Raw genomic sequence first — 25,443 nt, 5'->3', positions numbered from 1 at the left:
CCTGAATCAGGTGACAGACCGTTCTATTGCTCCGGAAATGGGGGCTTGCTTGTTACTTTGGTTTCCCCACACCCGACGGACGAAGGTTACCAGTCAGTTCTACGATTTAGGGTTGATTATGGCCAAGAGGGAACTGACTATGCACTGGAAATCCCGGGCGGGGCCTAGTTTCTTGAGGTGGAGGGTGGCGTTTGCGAGATGGGCTGGAGCGGAGGGTGCCCTCCGGTTGCAGTTGGCCCTCCGGAGGGACGATGAGAAGGCCCTGGCGACGGCCCGAGCGTGGGAGGCGCTGGTGGTGGAACTTCAGGGGCAGATGTCTGGCGCGGGGGAAGCGGGGAGCACATCTGACAGGCAGGAGGACGCGGTGGGTGGGGAGTAGAGGAGGAGTAATGGTGAGTGCTGGACGTTTTAGAAGTAGCGGGATGTGTGGGAAGCCTGGGTTTCCTAGGGACGGATGAGCACCCGTACATGATTCATTGTCGGGGAAGGGTACATCAGGAGTGGAGACGGCAGAGGGGGGCACACTGACATGGGGTGGGAGGGGGGGGGGGGAGGGACCACCTGGGAAGGAGGATTAAGCTCCTGGACATTTGGCGACACTGATAAATGTAACGCTCTCCTTTCGACGGTGGGGGTGGAGGGGTTTGTATTGCATTGTTGTCTTGAAAACAATAAAAAAATGTTTCAAAAAAAAAAAAAGGTGGTGAGGGACTGACATCTGACTTGAAAGCGGCTGGACCTTGGTTAACAGCCTGGCCAGTGCTTGAAACGGAAAAATAGAAGTACAGGTACTCTGTGCCAGAGTAACTGCTTGTTTCTGAGAAGTGCTGGTGCTCTCCAATTAAAATGCATTACATTTCTCTGGAGAAGTGCTGGTACTCTCCCTCTCAAAATGAAAAAGTGCCAGTACTCAGTACCGGACAGTAACATCTCGTTTAAAGCACTGAGCCTGGTTTAGCGAGAGGTGTGGACAGTGCAACCAAATGCGTTGGAACACTATTGTGTCAAATATCGATTGATGTACAGTATCCTAAACAAATACATTGTTTCATCCACTGTACTTGGGTTAGCACTGCTACCATTGCAATGTCTTGGAAAATGTAGTTTACAGAAATATTGACCTCTCGTATATTCATTCCGCTAGAGCATTGACAATTAAAGTTTCTTTTTGTTACGGTCGCCCTGTGGGCATGAACTTCCAGTCCATTCTGGATAAATCGGTTAAGAACTGACCTAGACAAGCAGAAATGCAGCGATCTGTAATGTAATTTGTTTAGTATGCCCAGATGACGTCCTGTCAACGGGTCACCAGTTTTCCAGCCTTGTAATTTAATTTAAGAAATAGGTGCGTTCTGGAAAGGAGAAGATTGGTTTGACTCCATTCAGCCAATAGCACTAACACCTGATTACATTAATTACTGATTAAAGGACAGTAGAAGATTCGAAAACATGTGACATTGAGCCATATGTACATTCGAACTGAAGGGATGCAAAACCATAGAAGGGTCTTCATCTCAGCTCCTTTTCTGTTGTGTATGTGACAAACATGTACGTTATGCTATGTTATCAACACGTGTACAGCACTTTTTAACTGTATTGTGAGTGTATATTCAGAAAGTAGTTAATGCGCTGCAAAGTCTTCAGAGAATCGAGCGGATTCAAGTGTATATTTAGAACAGCTGCAGAGACGGAATAAAGAAGCGATATTTGTGAAATAAATGGCATGAAATCCATAATATGGCTGTAAGTGAGCAACGCACATGGAGTTCTCACTTACCGGGAAAGTGCAGAGACAATGCACGGGACAGCATAGAAAACAAGGACCGACACAGCTGAGAATAGAAGTCTGAAAATGTTCCCTGGAAATCGAAAGAGTTCTTACTGTCCACTCCTCACAGACCACTCACAACTCACCCAGCAGCAGAACTCTCCCAGAAGTTATTTAACAGTGCCCAGAAGCCTGCCACTAAACCACAAGGCTGCATGGAAGACAATACACATACGCAAGGATAGTCACAATGATCTTAAACCCAAACACATTTAAAGCGCCTAGGACTGCATGGGAAACCGCGCTTTATGGAGAGGTTCACTGATGTCTTAACAGCGCTTCTGTGAAACAAAAGCTCTTGTCTCTTAAAGCGCCTACGGCTGTGCAGATTTTTAATTAAACCATCTCCAACCAGTCTGGTCTCTAAGCAATTAAACTATTTAGTTAACCACTGCCTCTTTTCATTCTGCCGCCTCTCTTACCGCTGTCTGCCGGTGTGGCATGCCAAAAAGCACCTCTCCTGCCAAACTCTAAAGGCACAAATCCACAAACACTTAAATAGCGCATATACCACGCGGTGCAGTTATCCAGGAAAGTTTATAAGCTTTTTCTGACTGGGAAAACATGAACCCAGAATAGTGTTTTAAGTTTTTCGCTTGGGGCTGCCCTCGCTGGCTTCCTCCGCCTCCCCTTCACATTGGTACAAACACACGCACACTTGCGAAGAGATCAGATTACACGACCCACCAGTGATAAACATGTTGAGGAACTTTGAGTTAGGAGTGCAAAGCCCGGGCTCACGCATGCACATGGAAATCAAAGTGCCATGCAAAAGGTACCTTGAAAGTGGCCTTTTCCGGCACTAGTTAGATACTTTGTAATCCCAGAGGAGCAGGCGAGCTCCCTTCCAGCCGCGGTAATCCTTCGCTCTAGGCGGTTCTGGCCGGGGATCAGCAGCCGCCCAAGCCTCCTCCCATTTCTCGCCTCTCTGATTCTGTCAGATTGTGCGGAGGAAAGGCGCCCGTTCGCACTGCCCCGTGCCCCGGCTCCGAGCTTGCGCGGCAGCGCGCGGACACTGGTCACCAGTGTGGGTGGGGATCGCCCTGCTGCTCGGACTGCAAGATGAGCAGGACTGGAGGGAAATGGGAAAAAAAAGCTCTCAGCACATTCCAAAGAGCTCCGACGGGCCCCCTCCCCTCGGCCTGTCAGTGGGAGCTGAAGCGCAGGGCCGTGCGTGTCACTTTTCACCGTGCTCCGGAGCTCATTCTAGAGGAAAGCACTGGCTGGTGCCGCGGGTTTCACTCTCGCAGCGGGCTGAGAGTGAGAGAAGAGAGGGACTTTCACGTGTGCGCCACAAACGGACGAAGTCAGCAAAAAATAGACGGTGTCGGCTCTCCATGCTATAATACGGCCTCTTACTGGAAGGACGCGTAATGACTGCTTCCCAAAAAGTGATAGCACAGCGTTTAAAGTGCACCAGGACCAACAAAACCGCCATCTATTTCCAATATACAGGCGCGATAATTGGAAACAGATGGAACTGAAGCTCGCTCCCGAGCACCCTAGGCCAGAAAACAGAGAAGGCGGGACATGCACCCGCCTTGGGCCAATTGCGTGCTGTCTTTCTTAGAAAGGCGCATGCAAAGCCCAATAGTAAGTGAAGTTAAAAAAAAGCACATGCACAAGCGTGTGTTTGGAGTTTAAAAGCCGTTACTAAATGCCTCGCAGACCAGCGCATGCGGGCTGGCTCAGGCAAGACCTAAACACTACCATTGTCATGCTGGAGCTCTTGTTATATGGCCTCATTGGTTTTAACCCTAGTGTGCAATTTTATGCCCAGAACTATTAAGTGTGGGAAAGGGCAACATTAGTTGAGCTTAGACAGTAAGTTTGCAATGCTCCTGATTCAAAGATCCTTCTTTGGCTGTAAGAAGCAAGATTCCTGAGGCATCCATGTCACAAAGTAATACATAATATCAAATTATGGGATTACGGGATCACCGTCCCAAGTGAACCACATTTATTTGAATGTACATGTTACAAAGGAGCCAGTTATCAGATTGTTGCATTCATAACCAACAGTGGTATACATTAAAAAATCTCTAGTTTTTCAGTTAATTGCTATTACCAATCCTTCTATCATGCAGTCAGCCCAGGTCGTAGAAATTCAATTTAAAATCTTGAAAGTGCACTTCTAAAGTACATGATTCTGCTTTCCTTTTAAATACCTTTTGTTTAGTTTGATATTTGATATTTAACAAATTGTTCACAATACAGTTGCTATTCAGGCAAACAATTTTTGGGGGTTCTCCTGACACACATTCAGGTTTATTTGAAGTGGATCCTGGAGGTCCATAATACTTTGGAGGACTGGCTACTGCATTTCAAATGCAATATGGGGGCAGAATTTGGTGGTGGCAACATATGCGGTTCTGCTATGTGAGCACATTTTACAGTGTCTACGAAGGTTTTATTGGTAGGTATTGTGTTCAATATCTATCTCCTATTGAGGTGGGTATGCCTTAAAAGGTAACGATCCTTTTGAATAATTATTCTGCATGTTTTGGATTCACAGCTTGCTGGTAAGTATATTACAGAAATAAGATCCAAAGCGTATTGCACCATGAGCTTCTTCCTAACGAGCGGCAACATTTCCTTGAAGTATTAATTTGGTGGTAATGTGAGTCACGTATTATGGTAACACCAAATCGTGCAGTATTTATTTAGGAGTTAAACACAGTATTTCCATACTGCACCACATTCACGAAATGTAATTAGGACTCTGTGAAGCCCTCAAATGTCACATGAGTAACTGCATTTCTTTTGAGAAATCACTGTTGTTTACTGTTACTTAAAATATGATTATTATTTTGCAAAAGTAAAAAAGGTGCTATAGGCTTAAAATTACTGAACCTGAACACACATTTTGAATATGCAAAGATGACAAAAAAGGATAAAGAACTTATGCCTCACTCACTTAACATAGATGAGTTTAAATGTTCACTGTACATTAGGACCTAGGTTGCAAATTGTTACAAATATATTTATCCTCAAGATCCATACATGTGTTTTTCCATAAAGTTCTAAAATCACAACCAATAAAGTGTAAGACTTAACATTTCAAACTTAAACTTCATACAAAAAAAAGAATCTTACCAAAAGGCCATAGAATTGTTTGATCAGAACAGACACCACTCTCAGCAGACGCATGCAAATCGGGAAATAAGGTTTTTCGACTGGCGCTGGTGAGGAAGTGGAAGTGGATCCCTGTCTGAATTTTATGTTTGGTGAGAACAGTTTAATCACCAAAGGACACACTCTTTCCTTAAGGAGGAAACTAAATTCTTGATGCTATAACCACAGAAAAAGAAAACAAAGTGTTAGATAATGGTCAAAATTAAAAGAATAAACAAGACAGTGAACTCAATTCATAAATCACTAACATGCTCCAACTCGTTCTAGAAATCAAAATTGAGACAGTATACATATTTTGCCTGTTGATGATGACAAATGAAGTAAAAGAAGGTGGAGACTACTCCTATCCTTCAAGCTCTTTCTCATACCAATCACCTCAATGCTCCCATTAACAAGAGACATTCTATATCACATACTCCAAGTAGTTCTACAGGAGGGCACCTGGAAGGACTAACATGGATGAAGTAAAAATTAGTTCCTTCTAAAGTCCTGAGGTTACTATCTCTCCCTACGGTTGCAGAAATAAAAAACGTGTTTAGGAGTTCCTTCAGGCAAGGTGTTTTTTTCCCCATAAAACCAATTTTGTCTGTTTGTGATCCTGAGACCGTTTTTTATCTTCTGCAACTTCACTGATTGGGGTTTCTGTTTACTGAAAGAACATGCAGAATGGCGGTGACCTGTGGTGCTATTACTCTTCCGGAATGCAGTAGAAGTTTCTTTGTCCCTTCTTTAACCTACGCCACCCACACTTGCCATAATTCCTGGTTTGTGCATGGTTTCGTTTGTTCTGTCATAGCCCTATATCCTGGCACTTCGCCCTATATTTTCTAGAAGGAGCTTTTTACATCAAAGTCCTTGTCACATTCCCCTTAAGTTTTTACGAGGGGCAGAATTGCTATTTTCAAAAACTATTCATTTTCTGAAACATTATTAACATTAGTATTTGCAACCACTATACTCCATTCTATTGTGCAGTTTTTTCCCCACTGTCTTTAAGTTCCCCAGCATAACAAAGTTTGTTTTTTTATTGTATAACCTAATAAGAATATTTTAGAACAGTCTGTTGGGCTTTAATAATTGAATGTCTACCTTGGGGAACCTTTCCATACTTGAAAAATTGGCCAAATCATTTGCATAATAACAAAACAAACAAAAACTATTTTGAACCAGCAGCATCAAATCTTCCCTGGTTATGAAAACTTATGGTGAGATGTGTTGCAAATCATTTAAACCCCATAGTTGACATGGAACAGCTGCTTGCATATTATGAATTCAGATTCCATTAAGCATTTTTCATAGAACCAGCCACACTTAGGCTCCTGGACAAATATCACACCACTGTAAAGCTGTTCACAGTTTGTCTAATGCCATAGAGCTCAACGATAAACATTGATCCATCAAGATGTACGATTTAAGAGTGGAATCCTACACACACACCATAAAGCAAAACTTACAAGTAAACGTGAAAGATAAATTCACATTCCTTTTGACGACGAGACAGGTTACACTGCTGGTATCAATACCATGTGGCTTACAAAATAATGGCACAGCGGTACAATGGGAGCAAATAGTGGCAAATTAGGGGAACGTTGGGTGCATTTGTCATGTCAGGATAGCTTTTCTTTGTTTACGTGGAAAGCATTTTATGTACCCTCATTTTATGTATCCTCCACTATATCATGAGTCAGAGATTAGACATAGCTCCAAGAGATGGCATTGATATGCATATATAACCCAAGAGGGTGATTGAGCCTGCAACCTTTACCTTTACACACTATTGACAAATTCAAAGAAAGAGAGCCAATATTGAAGCCATAAGCCTAGCAATGGCCACATTGAACCTTTTTAACCAGTAACCACTTAATGGCTTCCTAAATACTAAGCTAAAAGTAAATGAAGGAAAAAGCTACATTAACGAAGCACCAATCACAGATTTTATGTGACAAGCAGAAATGTCAGAAAAATAGAGCGCAACCTAAACACCAGAGCCCTAACAAACAATGGAACTTTACCTGAATCTCAAAATCTTCTTAAGATCTATTTTTCCCAGTTAAGGAACCTTCAAAACCACATGTCTGCCACTATGAATCTAATTATACCAATCCGAACATTATGCAGTGAGGTAGGAGAGTGACTGACCTGTAAAAGTATATTAATAGGCTAAATTAGCTTTGTCCGCTAATCTACTTACTTTTTTTTTTAATTAAACTTTAGCAGATTCTAGTGTAAAAGAAAAAACACTGTTTACCAACTATGTACATGTGCAACCAAAATACATGTTAGGGTTATATGAACCATCTATGAGCAGTTAAAATAACATCATAATACAAAGAAAAACAAATCCAAAGAAAAGTATCTTGCATGCTAAATTCCCCAAAACTATATAGTTCTAAGTAGTCTTTATAGAACTCAATAAAGAAAATCTGCTCATCCATAGTCTGGCAGGTGACTGGTTCCACTGAAGCGAACTTCTATTAGTCCACTAGACAGACCATTATCAGAGATTTTCAGCTAAAACGGATAATTCTCTTAGACACAAGAGCCATTTAACCTATAGTTATGTGGGAATAGAAATGTTCACTATGAGAAGGCCTTCCCACTAAGAAGTTAGAAGTTTCAGAATTGATCACTGTCACACTGCATCAACCCCTCCTCTACAGACCACCTCTATGAGGAGAATTTCATAACTGTTGTGAAATTATGAAATCTGGATCACAGTGCAATCTTCAAACTGAGATCTTAAAATCATTGGATTTGGCAGTAATGGCTCCTATTTGCAAAATGACTTCTATTTTTATTATCAGGACCTCATTGTAAATGATGTAACCCTGACCCCCTCGAAGCATGCAGTAAGTAAAACACTTTTTTCAAAAGTCTAACTTTGGTCTACCATTACTGGCAATTTCAGGGTAAAATTGCTTGAATAAACACTAATAAAACGTCTTAGAGACTTCGTTAAAGCTACAGAATATATACATCCACTGGTAGCTGGTTCAGAGTTAGCAAGTGGCAGTAAACACATTTTTACAGCAGTAATGATTACAAAACCAATAGTAATCACCTCCATTTTAATATACCCCTTACTGACATTCAACACAGCAAGGTTTAATATCCTCATAGACCAATTAGTGTGCGCAGGTACAATGGAGTCTGTGTTGGTCCAACGCCAATTGTTTATTTCAAGGGGCAATTAGAAGTTCCCCCAGCACCTTATTCTTCAAGGTACTACCCCATTAACTGGAATTCATTGGGCTTATCACTCTCCTTAAAGGAAAGAAAAGGTCTTAGAGACTGTAGCTAGAGGACTATTAGATCCACTGATAGGTGATAAGGAAAGCAAGATACATAGAATTATCGTTTTCTGATGAACTTAATATATCAGGAATGAAAGCGTTTAAGGGCCTAATTTAGATCTTGGCGGACAGGTTATACCATGGTGACGGATATCCAGGTAGCCGAAATACAAATCCCATTATTTCTTATAGGATTTATATTTCAGCAAACGTGATATCTGTCACGTTGTGATGGAGTAACCCATCCACTGAGATCTAGATCAGGCCCTTAGCATTAAGGGGTATAATGGCCATGCCTTCTCACACTATAAATCATTTCCATCAGGACCCCGTCAAGCATTTTCCCAACAATCTATTTCTTTTTCAATGGACTAATCCACTAATTGTGTAGTTTCCAGGGATCATTGGTCCCCCTGATCTATATTAACATAAACCTTTAACTTCAACCATAAACCTGTAGCCATCTTGATACCAGACCATGCTTTGGCTTGACTTGAGGTTGTCAACTTTACGCTTCTCTCTCAGAGTCTGTTTAGTTTAGATTTAGGAGTGTGTCAGGGTGAAGTGCTGTCTAGAAATTAAATGGTTACAAAGGCAAGGAGAACCAGCTTTCTAGTGGAATCTCACAACCCAGTTTTTTGCTTACATCTCCAGGAATTCAAAATAGGACCCACCTTTAGTACATCAACTCTGCTGCCATCTTTTGTTTCCATCAGTTGAAGATGTTGCGAAACATTTTGTCATTTTTGAATGATCTAGTCAATGCATCACAATTTATTTCATGGCGTGTGAACTAAAGCAATACCTTTATTTAGAAAACTAAAAAAAACATTATTAACAATCTAAAGGGCAGCATTCTGTCTCATTGCAAGACTGAAAAATGATGATAATGTGTCCTGATCTGCCACACCTAGCATTGGCTAGAAAGCAACACATTTACATAAAAGTGCTATGCATGGCACAGAGAGCCCACATGTCAGCCTTTTTTCTTTTTTTACCAGAATGTGAAATCTTTTACCACAAATACATTTTGTCTATTGACTAGATTTGAATAGATATTCCTGGTTCTTCCTTCTAATAGACCTGTCCTGCTAACAATCAATGCCATCTCGCCACATCCGGCCACATGAAGAAGAAATATGCTACTTACCAGTATGCATCTGTTCTTGGCATGTAGAGCTGCAGATCTACACACTTTTGCATAGATCGCCATCTGGTGTTGGGCCCGGATGTTTGCAGTTTGTTTTTCCTTTTGGAAAGTCTTTGGAAGTCACGAGGTCGGTGACTCCTCCTTTGGTTCGTATTGCGCATGGGCTTCGGCTCCATCCTCAGATTGTTTTTCGCCAGCAGGGAAAAATGGAGCATAGTAATAATAGTAAAGAAACCCATGTGTGTTGTATCTAAATAAGATAGACTGGAACGGATACAGGTAGCCGGGGAGGCGGGTGGGCGCGTGTAGATCTGCAGCTCTACATGCCAATAACAGATGCATACTGGTAAGTAGCATATTCCGTTCGAGGCATATGAGCTGCAGATTACACACTTTTGCATAGACTATATAGCAGTACCCTATATAGCAGTACCCAACCTTAGCGGCGACCACCGGTATCCGTTGCAGTGGTTTGGAACAGTGTTTTTAGTACAGCCTGGCCCACACTAGCTTGTTGCTTGGTTTGCACATCTACACAGTAATGTTTTGTGAAAGTGTGCGGTGTTGACCATGTTGCTTCTTTGCAGATATCATCTAATGGTATGTTCCCTAGAAAAGCCATAGAAGCCCCTATCTTCCGTGTAGAGTGGGCTTTAGGGGGAACAGATAGCGTTCGTTTTGCTTTGTGGTAGCAAATCTGTATGCATTTTACAATCCACCTAGCTATCCCTGATTTAGAGATGGGGTTGCCTTTATGTGGTGGAGAGAAAAAGACAAATAGCTATTTGGTCTTTCTGAAAGGTTGTGTTCTTTGGATATAGTAAAATAAGGCCCTTTTAACAACTAGTGTGTGTAGAGCCCTTTCTGCAACAGTTTGAGGTTGTGAGAAAAAAACGGTAATTCTACCGATTGGTTTAGATGGAAGGGGGAAATGACTTTGGGTAGGAATTTTGGGTTGGTGCGGAGTACAACCTTGTTCTGGTGCATTTGGAGAAAAGGTTCCTGTATAATGAGTGCTTGTATCTCACTGACCCTTCTAAGGGAAGTGATGGCCACCAGAAAGGCTGTTTTCCATGTGAGAAATTGCAGTTCACGTTTATGCAAAGGTTCGAAAGGCGGCCCCATTAGCCTTGTGAGAATTATATTTAAGTTCCACACAGGTGAGGGTGGTACTCTGGGTGGAAATACTCTTTTGAGGCCTTCCATGAAGGCTTTGATGGCAGGCACCCTGAAAAGTGATAGGTGCTGTCTGTTCTGTAGGTAAGCAGCAATTGCTGCGAGGTGTAACCGAATGGATGTATATGCTAGGTTACACCTTTGTAGATGGAGCAATTAACATATGATGTGCTGTATGGATACATCTAGAGGGTTGATTGTGTTGTTATTGCAGTAAACAACAAATCTTTTTTACTTTGCAGCGTAGCATGCCCTAGTAGTAGGGCGTCTAGCTTCTCTGATAATGTTCATGCAATCAGGGGGAAGGTTAAGGTATCCGAATTCTAGGATCTCAGGAGCCAGATCGCAAGGTTGAGCTGAACTGGGTCCGGGTGCCTGATCTCTCCATGGTTCTGGGTTAGAAGGCATGGTGAAAGGTGTAACTTTTGGTGTGGCACTACGCAGAGTTCCAGCAGCGTGGTGTACCACGGTTGTCTGGCCCATGTTGGAGCTACCAGGATGAGCGTGAGGGAGTGCTGTTGTAACTTTCGCACCACTAATAGAATTAGTGGGAGAGGTGGAAAAGCGTACGCAAATTTGCCTGACCAGTTCACCCATATCGCATTGCCTTTGGACAATGGGTGTGGGTATCTGGCGGCGAAGCTAGGGCATTTTTTGTTTTCGTGGGTGGCGAATCTGAGGATGCCCCCACTTCTGAAAGAACGGGTGAAGAACCTGTGGGTGAAGTTCCCATTCGTGGATCTGTTGCGTTTGTCTGCTGAGCAGATCTGCCATGGTGTTTTGGACTCCTGGGACATGTTGGGCCAGGAGAAAGATTTTTTGCGGAATTGCCCATCTCCATATGCTCCGTGCTAGTTGAGAGAGCTGTGGAGAGTGTGTGCCCCCCTGTTTTTGAATGTAGTACATGGCAGTCATGTTGTCTGTGCGAATGAGGACTGCCTTGCCTGAAATCTGCGTCTAAAAGGATTTTAGGGCTAGAAAGATTGCCAGTAACTCCAGATGGTTGATGTGGAGTAACTTTTGTTGCGGCGTCCATGTGCCCTGCACTGTGAGGTGTAACAGATGAGCTCCCCAGCCGGAGAGCGATGCATCTGTTAGGATATTTGTGGAACAGGGTCCAGGAACGGTCAACCTTTGGAAAGATTTGTTGTGTTCCACCACTGCAGAGAGCGATGGGTGCGACCGTCTACCAACACCAGATCTGTCAGTTGCCCCTGGGCCTGGTTCCACTGGCGTGCTAAGCACTCCTGGAGTGGACGCATCTGGAGTCTTGCATGAGGTACTATGAAAATGCAAGAGGCCATCATCCCTATTAGTTGCATAAACACTCTTGCTGGGAGAGAGTGTTGAAGTATGAATTTTTGACGCAAAGCCTGGATGCTTGCATTCCTGGCAGGATTGGGATAGGCTATGGCTTTTGAGGTGTCTATGGTGGCACCGAGGTATTGCTTTGTGTGGGATGGTATCAGCTGGGACGTTTGGTGGTTCACCGTGAAACCTAGCTGGTGAAGTAGTTGGATTGTAGTGGCGGTGTGGTGTACACATTGGTTGTAGGAAGTGGCTTTTATTAGCCAGTCGTCCAAATATGGGAAGACGTGAATGTGCTGTCTTCTGAGGTGTGCCGCCACTACTGCTAGGCACTTGGTGAATACCCTTGGTGCTGTTGTGACCCCGAACGGGAGCACTCTGAACTGGTAGTGTTGCCCGTCCACTACAAATCTGAGGTACTTTCTGTGCGCATGGTGTACCGGAATGTGAAAGTATGCGTCTTTTAAGTCCAGTGTGGTGAGAAAGTCGTTCTGGGAGAGGAGCGGAAGAACCTGTTGAAGGGTTACCATGTGGAAATGGTCCGAATGTATGTAAGGGTTTAGAGGCCTGAGATCTAAAATCGGTCGTAGAGTCTCGTCTCTTTTTGGTATCAGAAAGTACAGGGAGTAGACCCCTAAATTTTGCTGATTGGCGGGGACTTGTTCTATGGCTTGTTTTTGCAGGAGGGAGATTACCTCCTGTTTTAGGAACGTGGCATGTTCTTGTGACAGTGGGCGTTGCCTGGGTGGAATATTTGGAGGGGGTAGATGTTAATTCTAGGCAGTACCCTGAACAAATAATTTGGGTCACCCATCTGTCTGAGGTGATGGTCTCCCAGACGTGAAGGAAATTTTGTAGCCTGCCCCCGACTGGAGTGGGATGGTCTGGAGGGAGCAGGGGGAAGTCATTGGGTAGGCGGTGTGGCAGAGCGGGCGGTATTTGTTTTGCCTCTGCCTTTATTGTTATTGCCTCTATAGCCGCCTCTTTGATAACCCCTTGTGAAGGTGGACTGAGGAGGGGATTTGTAGGACGTGGAGGCGCTATCTGAGGAGTAGCCTCTGCCCGTGCCCCGAAAGGAAGAGCGGCGAAAGGAGCGCCTAGGAGGGTGTGACTGTAGGGCTCCCATAGATTTCACCGTATCTGTGTCTTTCTTCATCTTCGAGGACCTCATCTACCTTTGGACCAAATAAATGTTGTTGATCAAATGGGTGGTTTAATATGGAGGCTTGTACCTCAGGTTTAAAGCCTGAAACTCTTAGCCAAGCGTGGCGACGGAGGAGGACACTAGTGTTGATGGCCCTGGAGGCTGTGTCTGCCGCGTGTAAGGCACAGCGTATAGAGGTATTAGTTATGGTTTTTCCCTCTTAAATCAATTCATTAGCCCTATTTTTGTACTTTTCTGGGAGATGGTGCATGATGGTTTCTAGCTCATCATAATGCGCTCTGTCGTATCTGGCAAATAGCGCTTGAGTGTTGGCGATACGCCATATATTGGCAGCCTGTGACGCAGTGCGTTTTCCTGACGCGTCCAGGAGCTTGGACTCTTTGTCAGGTGGTGGTGCTTCGCCTGACGCCTGGGAATTTGATCTCTTCCTAGCCTTGAATACCACTAGGGAATCCAGTGGTGCAGGTTCTTTGATGTAGGCAGGATCTGTGGGGGCAGCTTTATATTTTTTCTCTATGCGTGGGTTTAGGACCCTAGCCCTGACTGGGTCTTTAAAAAACTCTGGCGCATGTTTTATTACCCCTTTGAGCATAGGTAGTATAGCAGTAGACCTATGTGCAGTATCAAAGGTGTCTAGGAGGAAATCTTCCTCTACTAGGTCAGTATGTAGCTCTACCCCGTGATAATGTGCCGCCCTCTGAAGTAGGTGGTGAAAACCTAACAAGTCTTCTGGTGGGGATGGCCTGGATGGATAAAGGTCATCTTGTGGGACATCTGGGATGTCTGGATTGTTATAATCACACCATGGGTCTGGGGATCCAGTAGGGGTGGGGTCTTGTGGCACATCTGCTGGGTCGTAGTATGGGTCCCCCTGATCATCATGGTCTGGAGACGGGGTCGGAGAGCGATGAGGTAGGGGTGGAGAAGGTGGAGGGGGCGGAGGTGGAGAGGGTGGAGGAGGTGGGGAAGGCACTCTGAAAGGGAAGGTAGCACCTTTGGAGGTGGAAGTGGAGCTGGTTTGTCCAAATGTCTCTTTTTTTAAGACAGTGCCAAATGTCCAGTTTTTGGATCCTTGGTAAGTGTCTCTTGCAAAGGATCCGGTGTGAATAGTTCTTGCGACACTGGTTGTTCGGTCGGTGCCGACGTTTTCGGGGCCGACGGCTTTTTAGGCTTGTCTGTGCCGTGCTTCTTTGGAACCTCCGATTTTTTGTTCGGTGCCAAGACAGGCTTCGGCACGGGAGTGTCGGTGCCGAGGGCCTTATGATGTTTGGTCGGCACCGAGAGGCCGGGTTTTGACACCGAGGGCTTTGGTGCGGAGCTCAGTGTGGAGGTAGAGGCCGATCTCTTCTTCGGTGCCGAAGGGTGTTTTTCGGCACCTCTGGCAGGCTGGCTCGAGCCCGAGCCGCCGGAAGGCTTATTAGGCTTCTTCACCGGACCCGAAGGTGGGGTGTTAGAAGCAGTGTCTTTGGTTTTGCCTAGGCTCGGAGGCGAAGGCGTGACCGAAGCCTTTTTGGGTGTTGGCGCGGGAGGGGGTATAGTACTCACGACCCTCTGCGCCGGGGTGATGTCCTCCACATCGGACTCGTCGGCTTCGGAAGCACTGACGAGGTCGTCTTCTTCTTCGGTGTGCTGCTGTCCCGGAGCTTCGACGTCGTCCCCGAAGATGTTGACTGGAACGGAGGTCGAGGAGTGTGCCATGTTGCGTCTGGCCCTTCGATCTTGAATAGTCTTTTTCGATCTAAAAGACTTGCAGGCGGGACAGTCTCGAGCCTCGTGTTCAGGGGAGAGGCAGAGGTTGCACACTTCATGAAGATCGGTGTGGGGGAATTTGGACCCACATCGAGGGCACTTCTTGAAAGGAGTTCTTTCCATCAGCCGAGACCGGAGCCAGAATAGGCCCGAATGCCGCCGTCGACGACTGGAATCGAAGAAGTGTCGAAGAGAAGGTGATTAAGAAGATTTGTATCTGAAGAATACCGATGAACGAGGATTTTGCGTCGATCGTTGAACTGGAAAAGTTCGGAACCGGAGCGCGAAGTATCACATCCGAGCCCGCTGGCGGAAAAAAACAATCTGAGGCTGGAGCCGAAGCCCATGCGCAATACGAACCAAAGGAGGAGTCACCGACCTCGTGACTTCCAAAGACTTTCCAAAAGGAAAAACAAACTGCAAACATCCGGGCCCAACACCAGATGGCGATCTATGCAAAAGTGTGTAATCTGCAGCTCATATGCCTCGAACATAACATCTATTTTTCTCTTCTCAAATTAGCTCTCTTCCTTATTTGCTGCTCTAAGGCCAAGGTGCCTCAAAGTAAGTACAGTATATGATTACTAGCAAAATACCTGCAGGAAAACTTGGGGAAAGTCATTTAGGACAGATTCAAGTAATTCAAGTCCAAAAGTCCTGGTCATTTCAGTCATCCCAACAAGCCAATATGGGGCATCAGCATTAACCAACTGACATAGGTCCTAGAAAAAGAAAAGACAAATCTATGACAATCGTGTACTTTCTTTAACATTTTCAAAATATAGATACACATATGCCCATAAAATTATCAACTCAAAAAAATGCTTAAGAAATCAAAATAAAGCAACAGAAATAATAAGAACACAAGAAAAAGTGAATTTTATATTTTTTTAGTCACAAGGTGGATTTTTTATTTTTGGAAAACATTTTATTATATTTTCTCTATAGTCAAAATCACAAACTTAGCATTCTCAGATGCAGTAATCCACTGCACAGAATTCACGCAATAACAGTCCCTCTTCCTACTTATCTTCCCCCCTCTTGCCTACCTTCGATTCCAAGCCAGTTTCCTGTGCTGGGATCAAACGAAGTCATGATTTAGTCATCCATGGACTATTATTGAGTCATGTTGGATTCCAGAAGGATTCCCCTATATTGGACCCAGTCTCATAAAATCTTCAGATGTTTGTGCAGGTAGCCTCTAGCCATATATATCAGGCCCTCTAAACTCATGCTGGAGCCTAGTCCTTTTTACCACCCCTCCAAAGTGGTGGGGGGGGGGGGGGGGGTGTTCCATCTTTCCAGTGTTTCGCGCTCTTTTGACAACCATTAGAGAAATCCAGAGCTGGGTCATCTTGTATCTGTTAAAGTCTAAGTCTGCCTGTATATGCAGTACCACTAGCTTCAGGTCTCTCAGGATACGCTAGTCCATCACTTTTCCAATTATAGAAAGCGTCCCCCTCCCAAAAGGAGGTCAACGCCCCACAAGACCACACTGTATGTAGCACGTCTTCTCCCTCCTTCTGAGACATCTCGGGGAGGGCACCAGTCCCTGCATCCACAACCTGCATCTTTTCCAGTATGTGCGAAGGAGATAATGCACCTGAATGAGCCTTAACTGTGTTGCAATTGCCACCTCTCATGGTAAAGCGAGTGCTTCCTTCAAGCCCTCCTCTTCAAATGGGCCTTGATACGATTCCCGGGACATCCCAGAGTTTCAGGAATGTGTCAGAAGTGATGGGCAAAAGGGTTCTGTAAAGTTGTGAAATCTTTTGGCGACCTAGGTTGTCCCCCAGTAATTTATTGTCTAGGTGGCCGGTGGTCAATGGTTTTACCAGGACTCCCACGTAAGGTGTCAATGCATGGTGTAATTGGAGGTACTGCAAGAACGGACTGCAGTGGATTTCAAATTCCACTTTCAATTTGGGGAATGATTTCAAAGATGTACCCTGCATCACATCTCCCAACTTGGAGATTCCAATGGTGTACCATGAGCAAAATTCCTTCAGGCAGGTCACCTGGGATACCTGGTACCCTTCCCATAAAGGCATCCCCTCCGAGAGTCTGCCCTTCCGGCTCAGTGATTTTTTCGTGTCTTGTCTGTTGTGGCTGTGGGGAGGGAGGCTCTCACTCTCTCCTGCCCTCTACTACTGTTCAGAAACCTTTATTTCTGCTAATGTTGAGCATCACAAACAAAATATCAATGTCAGAACTTTAAATTTATCTTCTTATTATTTTCTGTCATGGGATTCTCTCAGTTATTTATTAACAGTTGAATACCTTCACTGACATGAGGGATCCCTAGAACACAATTTAAAAAAATCGTTTTCAGTTAGTTAATTGACAGTAAAACATATTTGGCTGAAAATACTACTGTACTGCATGCACCCTTTATAAAACCCCAAAGTCCGTGACAATGTAGACTATAACAGCACACACTTGATAATTAGACACATCATTTTTCAGGAACTCTTAAGGCAGCCAGGCCCAATGAGGCAGTTTGCCTTTTTCTGGGTCATCAGGGAAGGATTACCTAACATTATTTACTATTCATGGCTGTTTGTGTTTTTGTCGAGTGAAGGTTAGCATCATCATCTGATGTCTTTTGTGATTTTCTTTGAGTTTTTTGCAGTGAGAACCTTTTTCCTGTATTATTTCTCTTCTCACCTTTTTCCTTTGAGCACCATGCTGGCTATTATTGAGCGGTGCTCCCCGTGCAGAGGAAAGCAGTCCTAGAAGGACAAAAACTATGTTTGTGTTATTTGTCTCCCAGATTCCTACTCCATGACAAGATGCAAAATCTGCATGGAAATTACGTACATGCACCTCAGGGATAGAGAGGGAATTAGCCTCGGCCTAAGGAGGGAGGTGTTCTTTGGCTTATTTTTGGCTCCTGATGTGAAGAGGTCTACATCTCTTTGAGGACCCTCAAACAGGAGTCACAAGTGCTCCCTCTCTGCATCCAGTCAGCCAAGAATGTCAGCTTCCCTATCAGCATCTGGTGGTTTTTCATCATAGGTGTCAGTTTCTACATCAAGTGCCATGAGTGCTAAAAGGGATCCTCCAGTCCATCGTAAAACTCTGTGAGGCTGGGCACCAATGCCAGTGAGAAAGTTAGAACCTAGACGTGCATAGTCGATGTTCAATCTTCTCTAGAGCTACCGAGGAGTTCTATCAGCAAAAGTGATTCATTGCTGCAAAGGGTTTTGGTGAAAAGGCGATAAAGGGAGTAGTTCCTTCAAAATTAACTGGGTCGCTGACCGTGCACAAGATGATGAAAAGTCTGGCAGCCTCTGGTGCTCCTCAAAAGAGCAATGTTTAATTAGCATTATTTGTGGCTAGCCTATTAGAGACTACAATTACCATATTTTGGGTCATAACAATGTCTGATACGATGGTGCATAGCTTTGTAAATTTGGCTAATTGGATATCCTTTCTAAAACCAAAAAAAGCAAATCTACATTGACAATGTAGTCTTTTAAAGGCATGTTTTGTTTGTGAAAATATTTTTAATTAATGGCGTTTCATGAATCCTGCATTTGCGCATGGATTGTCTGCTATTTATGGATTTTGGGGGAGACCCTGTGACAGGGAAATCGGATTACAAGAATCAAGCTTTTCACTCACAAGTGTAAAATTCTCCAGATAAACACCCATACCGATGCTGCTTGCTTTTATTGACAAAACTACTTTTCAGTGGCTTGACTGTTTTGGGGGGGAAGAAACTTGTAATGAATTTCATGTAACTTTCATATCAACTCATTATTAGACAAGGTAAATATTCAATATTGCCCAAAATCTATCTTCTGTCACACCAACTAATGTCAGGGAATCACAACAGTCCTGCTCCAGAGGACCCTTCTCCTCCCAGGCCCCGCCCAGTCCATATTGCTATGCCCATGACCCTTTGAGCTGAAGAAGGCCTGGTGAAAGTGCTTTATTTGAACTTAATTGGACTCCCGATTAAACGTGAGGAAGACCTGAGAGCGGCAAAACGGCCTAAACCGGACAGCCTGCTCCTCCAAGAAACCCTCCTCATGCACAACCACTGCCCCTTCCATGCTCGGATGGGCTTTTCAAGGGGGTTTCATGCCTGTTTTGTGAAGGGATCTGGTAAGACCCACAAGATAGATATTTGGGAGTGACCAGGTTGCTACACGGGACTCCATTATGGTACTATAGATATATGCCCCCCCTACCCCTAATGAGAATCTCTTAGAAACGGTGCGGGAATTGCTAGCACAGTCCCCTCTGGACAAAGACTGATCAGTCTCCACTTTAACAGGGTAGTGGATTTGGAATGGGAATGATCAAGTAGGAGGGGGAACTCCCACAGCGGTGGCAACTCCTCAGAAAGGTTCATGGCCACCCTGGTGCTCATGCACCCATGGCGGGCACTACACCTACACAGGAGGGAAATATTCCTTTTATTCAAAGGCTTATGAAACTTTTTCCCGACTGGAATATTTCCTCACGTCAAGCTCGGATATCCACTGAGTAGAAGAAAGTCAGATCCTGACCGTTGACTCTCTGATCACTTACCCTTATAACCTGATTGGAGAATAGGACCCACAACAAAACAAGCAGGGTAGCACTTGGATCCATGGTCGCTAGCAAATCCAGACCATAAATGTCAATTAATCGTCTCTATAGAATCCTTCTTCCGAATCAATACTAACTCTGTGACCTCTCCTGATATCCTTTGGGAGCCGTTCAAAGCCACCCTGCGAGGTGAACTCATTAGCTATCAGGCGAGGAAAAGGAAGCAGGAAACAATCAGAGATTTACAATTTCGCATCCTCTAGTTCAAACATCAATTGATGGTGTTGCCGTAGTTAACCACTCACTGCAACCTCCTCTATACTCAGGAGACATGTAGGCAAACACAACTAGACAAAGCCAAACAGGCATGGAGAGTGACAATAAGATGCATCTAGCAGTAGAGTAATAAAGCGAGCAGCACCCTACACTGGCTATGCTCAAATAGGACACAATGAAACCTGATAGCACTCATTGAAGTGGAGGACGGACCCCCTCTGAGGGGAGACGAGGCCATAGCTGAGGAGTTTGCCTCCTACTACACGAAACTATACTCAGAGGAGAGACAACTGTCAGGAGATTACATGGCTATATTTCTCGGGGACTTTCCCACCAGGAGCCTGAGCTCTACCTACCGAGTGAACCTCTCTAGAGGAACCTCTCACTAAGGGCAAAATCAATGAGGCCTTAGGACAATAGACCCAATGGGTATCCTGGGGAGGTTTTTCAAACCCATACCACCACAAGAGTCTCTCAGCTAGCAGCCATGCTGACAAATGTGGCACTACAGGGATCTACTAGTGGATCTCTCTTCAGCTGAGATAGTGGTTATTCACAAAGGTGGGTGACAGCCGGAGCGGTGTTCGTCATACAGCCTGATCTCCCTACTGAATGTAAAGGCCAAAATACTGGTGAAGGCCCTGGCAAACCACCTTACTACAGTTATAAACACACTCATGTCACGAGACCAATCCAGTTTTATGCCGTTTTTATGCCGGGACGGGTGACACCTTCATAATATAGTAATTAATGACCTAGCTCTGAGTGGCAAATTTGAAGGCCTGGTGGCACTCTTCCTAGTGGACTTCGAGAAAGCCTTTGATTCGGTAAATTGGGATTATCCCTTTTCCCTCCTAAGGAAATACAACCTGGGCCCTAGTTTCTATCGATACTCAGACTCCTACACACACATCTTAGTACCCATGTCAGGATGGGAAGCGTTATTTCAGAATACTTCAGATTAGTCTGGGTACCCGGCAGGATGGCCCTTCTTTCCACTTCTTTGTGTACTGGAGATAGAGAAGTTGGTGCAATGGATTTCAGTTGACGGGCAAATCTGGGGATTTGAATGGCCACCGGAATAAAAGATAGCATAACGCTTTATGCGTATGACATGCTGGTCTTCTTGATGGACATGCAGTGGTCAGGCCTTCGCCTGTTACAGATTCTCTGCATATGTGATTGGGGAGCAACCGGTTGCCCTGGTGTGGGCCAGAAACATTAGACGCCCTGTGGGTAGGTTCAGATACCTATGGTTCAACGTCACCCCGGAAAGCCTGGTATAGCAACACTCAACCCCTGTTAGATAGATTAGATGCGGACATCTTATTCTGGTCTGACCTACTCCGATCACTCCTGGACCAATCAGCTATTCTTAAGATGGTCTCTCTTCCCAGAGTTCTTCATCAGCTGCCGAATTACCCCTATACCCACCTACCGCCAAAAGCTTTTTTTACTAAACTGGGAGGAACCCTGCAGGGATACTTACAGAAGGGTGGCGCTGCCAGAATAGCATAGAATCAATGTTACAAATCCACGTATAATAGGGGAATAGCAGTGGCAGACAGGGTATCGTAGTATAGGGCTGCACAGCTCACAATTCTCCACGAACTGCGGCATGAACTCAGAGAATAGCCTGGCCTTTGCCATCAAACGATTGCTACTACACCTTCTCTAACTTAAAAGTGAATCAGGTCTTAGAACCAAAAAGATTAGATCCAAAAGGGTCAATAGGCCTGTTGAGAATTAGAGGACAAGAGCAGGGTAAGATAAAATAGGTGGAAGACTGGTTTATATTAGGTCAATATGTAGAATATATGGGTTCTGTCTAGTTGCAAACTTGATAACTGTAGGAGTGATGCAAGGCTGAAAAGAAAGGACAGCAGGAAACTGCTTAGTTCTTACATAAGGTACAAGGGTTAACCTGCTCAAGAGGTTTTCCAAAACACTGAAGGATTGTGCTTGGTGACACAGTTGAGCCCCACAGCTTGATTGGCAGATGACAAATTCTTAACATGTTTTGCCTCCAGCTTTTCATATAAAACATAAACTTATTATAATCTAAGAAGAGAAACACATTTTCTGCTACCGAATGAGAGAAGAAAAGCCAACAATCCCAGAAAAGCTTGCTTCAGCTCCATGTCGATAGGGAGAAGGTCGAACAACAGGGACTACTGGCTGTGATCCTCTAAGAGATACATAGCAATTTCTCAGCTGTACTGTGAAGAGTCCGGGTGTTTAAAACTCAAGGCTAATAAAGACACAAACAATAGTTGCTGGTCGATTACCAATGATATCCTCTTAAGATCTCTGAGGCAGACAGTAGTGCATCTGTGACTGTAATCTTTAAATAACAATTTTAAATGCCAAACTTAGAAAATATCCAACTTGACCGCTCAAAGTATCTCCAAATTGTTCGAGAGCCAAAGTGTGAGCGTCTTCAAGAGTGTTTTCATATTTGTACTGACATTAAATAAGCACACTGTTGAGTTGCAACAAGGATATACAGGTGTTTATATCAAGATGATATTGGTGGATATCAAGTGGTGTGGTACATCTGTAGTACACAGAGAACGGATAGATTGTGGCATTGGAGAGCTATTCCACTTTGATCAACTCTTATGGGTTTAACATCTAAGAAACTCAATATTAGTGTCTGTCACGGCACCTGAGCATAACAGTACTGTACTGCATCTGTTAATTAGGCAACAGCTGCAGCCACTAATGAATTTTACTGTAACAAAGCACCTGTGGTGTTAACTACATCTGTTATTGACCAATTATCTTTTACTCTGTGCTGTTTAATCTATATGCCAATGAGAGTGAAAGGACCAAAAGTAAAAGCTCATGGTTACAAGGTCCATGAAAAGAGCGAAACCTGGATACAATCATTGATTGATTTTGCATAGACCGAATTAAGGCACATGATAGATTATTCAAAGGGAAAGCTTACTTGACGAACATAGCTCACGAAAGTCCCCTTCATGGAGGGAAGATAGCCTAGTCAATGCCATCTCTCTCCCAGATACGATTTCCAAATATCAGATGAAAGCTTCAATCACCCATCAACATCATAAAACGAATTGACAGAGGTAGGTGAGAACTCCGAACTCTACAGCTTGCTTTCTGGGACATTTAATAACAAAAAGGCACTAATAAATGCTGAAGATACTGAAAGGATGAAAACACAGACTGATTTGTTCACATTCAACCCCTCAAAGCAAGTGGATTTAAGACAACCTCTATGGATATCTCCTAACTGAGAAGAGGTTAAAGAATCTCATAAGATCCTCTATGGGAGTGACCTGTCAGTGGACAGCACTTGTCTACAAGTCTGAGATCCTCTGTCCTTAAAGGAACGTATGTGCTAGAAAAAAGCCTTTCCTTTCCCATCCCCAGTAACCAGCAAGACTGTCACATAAATCCTCTAACTTTGAAGTTAGAGATAGAAAAGTAAATACCATGCTTCCTGTGTACAGCAAATGTGACAAGAACAACATTTAAAGGCCTGTTTACAGAAAGCAAGCACTTGTAGAAGAATACAAGAATCCAGGCAAACAGGCTTTGGTCTATGAGATGGACAAAGACATACTGGACAGCTTAAAACAAATAAAGCCAACAAATAGAAAGCAAATGTGAGTTAGAAAACACAAAGCAAATTGTAAGCAATGGAAAGAATACAGTCCCAGGGAAGCTTTCAGAATGTCCAAATGTCTTTGGCAAACACACAGCTGTGCTGTCTGGTAGGCTTCAACATAAAAACACAATATCACACGAGCTGCCATAGAGGTACACCTAAACAAGCACATATGTACCTACAAGTACACAAATACTTATTATTATAGACTGGTACGACCCACTGACCAGTCACTCCCACAGTGGAATCCCACAGACAACCTTAAATGGACAGCTCTGCTGTCTTAAGCCTTTGATAGAAAAAAATATTGTTTAAAGTTTACAATAAAACCATTTACAAATGTTAAAAACACGCAGCAAAAAAGTTACATTTGTGTATGTTCAGACAATAATAAAACATTTTATTTATTTTTGGCTTATAACATTTTAAAGTCAGTTCTAAATATGTTGTAAAATATCTTACATTTTAGGTGAATTGCCCTTAAAGCAAAAAGATATAGCTTTGGAGATTGTTCTGATTCTTACCCCCACGGAAGATTGACCTTAGGCATTTCCAATGTATGTTAAAGAGTGCCGGCCAAAAACAAAATACATATTCCAGTGCCTCTTGATCCAGAATACAAAGTCAACAAATGTCAGTTTTTGCCTGTTGGTTTCAGGATCCATCACATTCATAAAATGAAGACACAACAAGCTAAATTGCAAGCAGGCTTTCTTTGCTTCAATGGAAATATTATATCACAAATATGGTTAATACTGCAAGGTTTTGGTTTCCGTGATATAAGTATTATTTTTTTATGCTGCGAATTACTCAACATCCATTATAAAACAAATTGTTTTTAATTTCTCATTTTAAAAGTAATTTGTGAGCTGATCGTGGCGTCTTTCTTAATTTCTTCAAATCAGTCATATTGTTGGATAATGATACTTTGCTTGAGCTTTGTTCGGTCAATACCACTTTTGAATTTTCTTTGATCAGCTCAATCTTAGTAATTGACTTTAGAAAGTTGTTGCCAGCTGAATGACAATCCAGATAGTAACTTAATTGATTATTTGTAATGGCAGCCATCAGAGGAGTCAACCTGAGTTCCAGTCTCAGAAAGCTTTGAGGAGTGAATTTTCTTAAATTGAATAGTTTTTTAATCTAGTTCAGATGGAGACATTTGATTTTCCCAATACTGTTAGGTTTCTAAATTAGGCAATCATAGGTAAGGATTGGAAGCAGTTCATCTCATACGGCCATTTAGGTTGGACCCATTGTTCATCCTCAGTACTTCTGAGAGAATTGTTTTATTCGGCTTGCTAATGAAGAGTTTTTTTTGATAGATGTTGTATACATGTACTATTTTGCCATTTTTGTCAATAATAATTGCAAGGTAATTCTAACATGTCAGGACTGGAGGCGAGGATTATGCTTAAACTCTCTTTGCTTTTATTAACTAGCAGCCTTTATTTCTGTTTGAAAAGAGATCGGAGAAATCATCTTTATAATTCTTTTCTAAACTAAAAGTTCCATGAGTTCTTGGGAGATGGCTCCCACAACAACCAATAGTAACACATCTGTAGTCCACAGGAGCAGCCAATCCGGAACCCCAATTGCCTGTTATAGTCCTTCCTTTACCGTGATCTCATTCTTTCTTCGCTGCTCGCAGCCCGCAGTTAAGTCGGGTTTTCCTTTTTACTGCTGTTTATGTGTATTGTGAATGTCATTGACCTGATTTGATGGTTATTTCTATGGAATAGTCCATTTGTTATCTTTTCTAGCAGCAAAACTTGCTAATATCGTCTCGGGCCGTGGGAGCGTCTTTCCGCTCCTTCGCGGCCAACAATTACGGTGGATCGCTGCGGTGCGGTCCCCCGCCCGCCAGATGACTCTGTGGGCTTCACAATCGGGTGGGCGATTCCTGCCAGTTATGAAACTGACAGGATCCAATGCGAGCAGGGTGCTGTGCCTGCCGGAGCCTTTGCTTGGAATGAGACGCCCCTTCTCTGGGTTCTGTAAAGTAAGACTTGCCCCTTGCTCGTATCGGAGCCGACACCCTGTGCTCCTACACAGGGTCTGTATTCTCATGCTGACGCCCCCTAGAGTCTGTACTTCACATCGATAATTGCAAGGAGTAAAATTAAGGGAGCATGCTACCAGGCATCTATATAAATCCCGCTTTTGGATAGTTTTGGCACCAAG

At 43.7% G+C, this 25,443-nt stretch overlaps 1 protein-coding gene across 2 annotated transcripts in view; it reads right to left on the bottom strand.

The window, feature by feature from the left end:
• MON2 (MON2 regulator of endosome-to-Golgi trafficking) overlaps nucleotides 1–25,443 on the bottom strand; it is a 1,036,128-nt gene that overhangs the window by 771,323 nt on the left and 239,362 nt on the right. For both annotated transcript variants that reach the window (XM_085653355.1, XM_085653354.1), the window contains exons 7-8: nucleotides 15,401–15,526; nucleotides 4,925–5,119 (exon numbers count right to left, since the gene is read on the bottom strand). In XM_085653355.1, coding sequence (XP_085509481.1) covers nucleotides 4,925–5,119; nucleotides 15,401–15,526 — 321 coding nt within the window. The remainder of the gene's footprint in view (nucleotides 1–4,924; nucleotides 5,120–15,400; nucleotides 15,527–25,443) is intronic.

The sequence above is a fragment of the Triturus cristatus genome, chromosome 4_1 (genome assembly GCF_964204655.1).
Source record: "Triturus cristatus chromosome 4_1, aTriCri1.1, whole genome shotgun sequence".
NCBI classification, from domain to species: Eukaryota; Metazoa; Chordata; class Amphibia; order Caudata; family Salamandridae; genus Triturus; species Triturus cristatus.
Note: the sequence above shows the minus strand (reverse complement) of the source record. Positions and strands in the feature narration are given on the sequence as shown.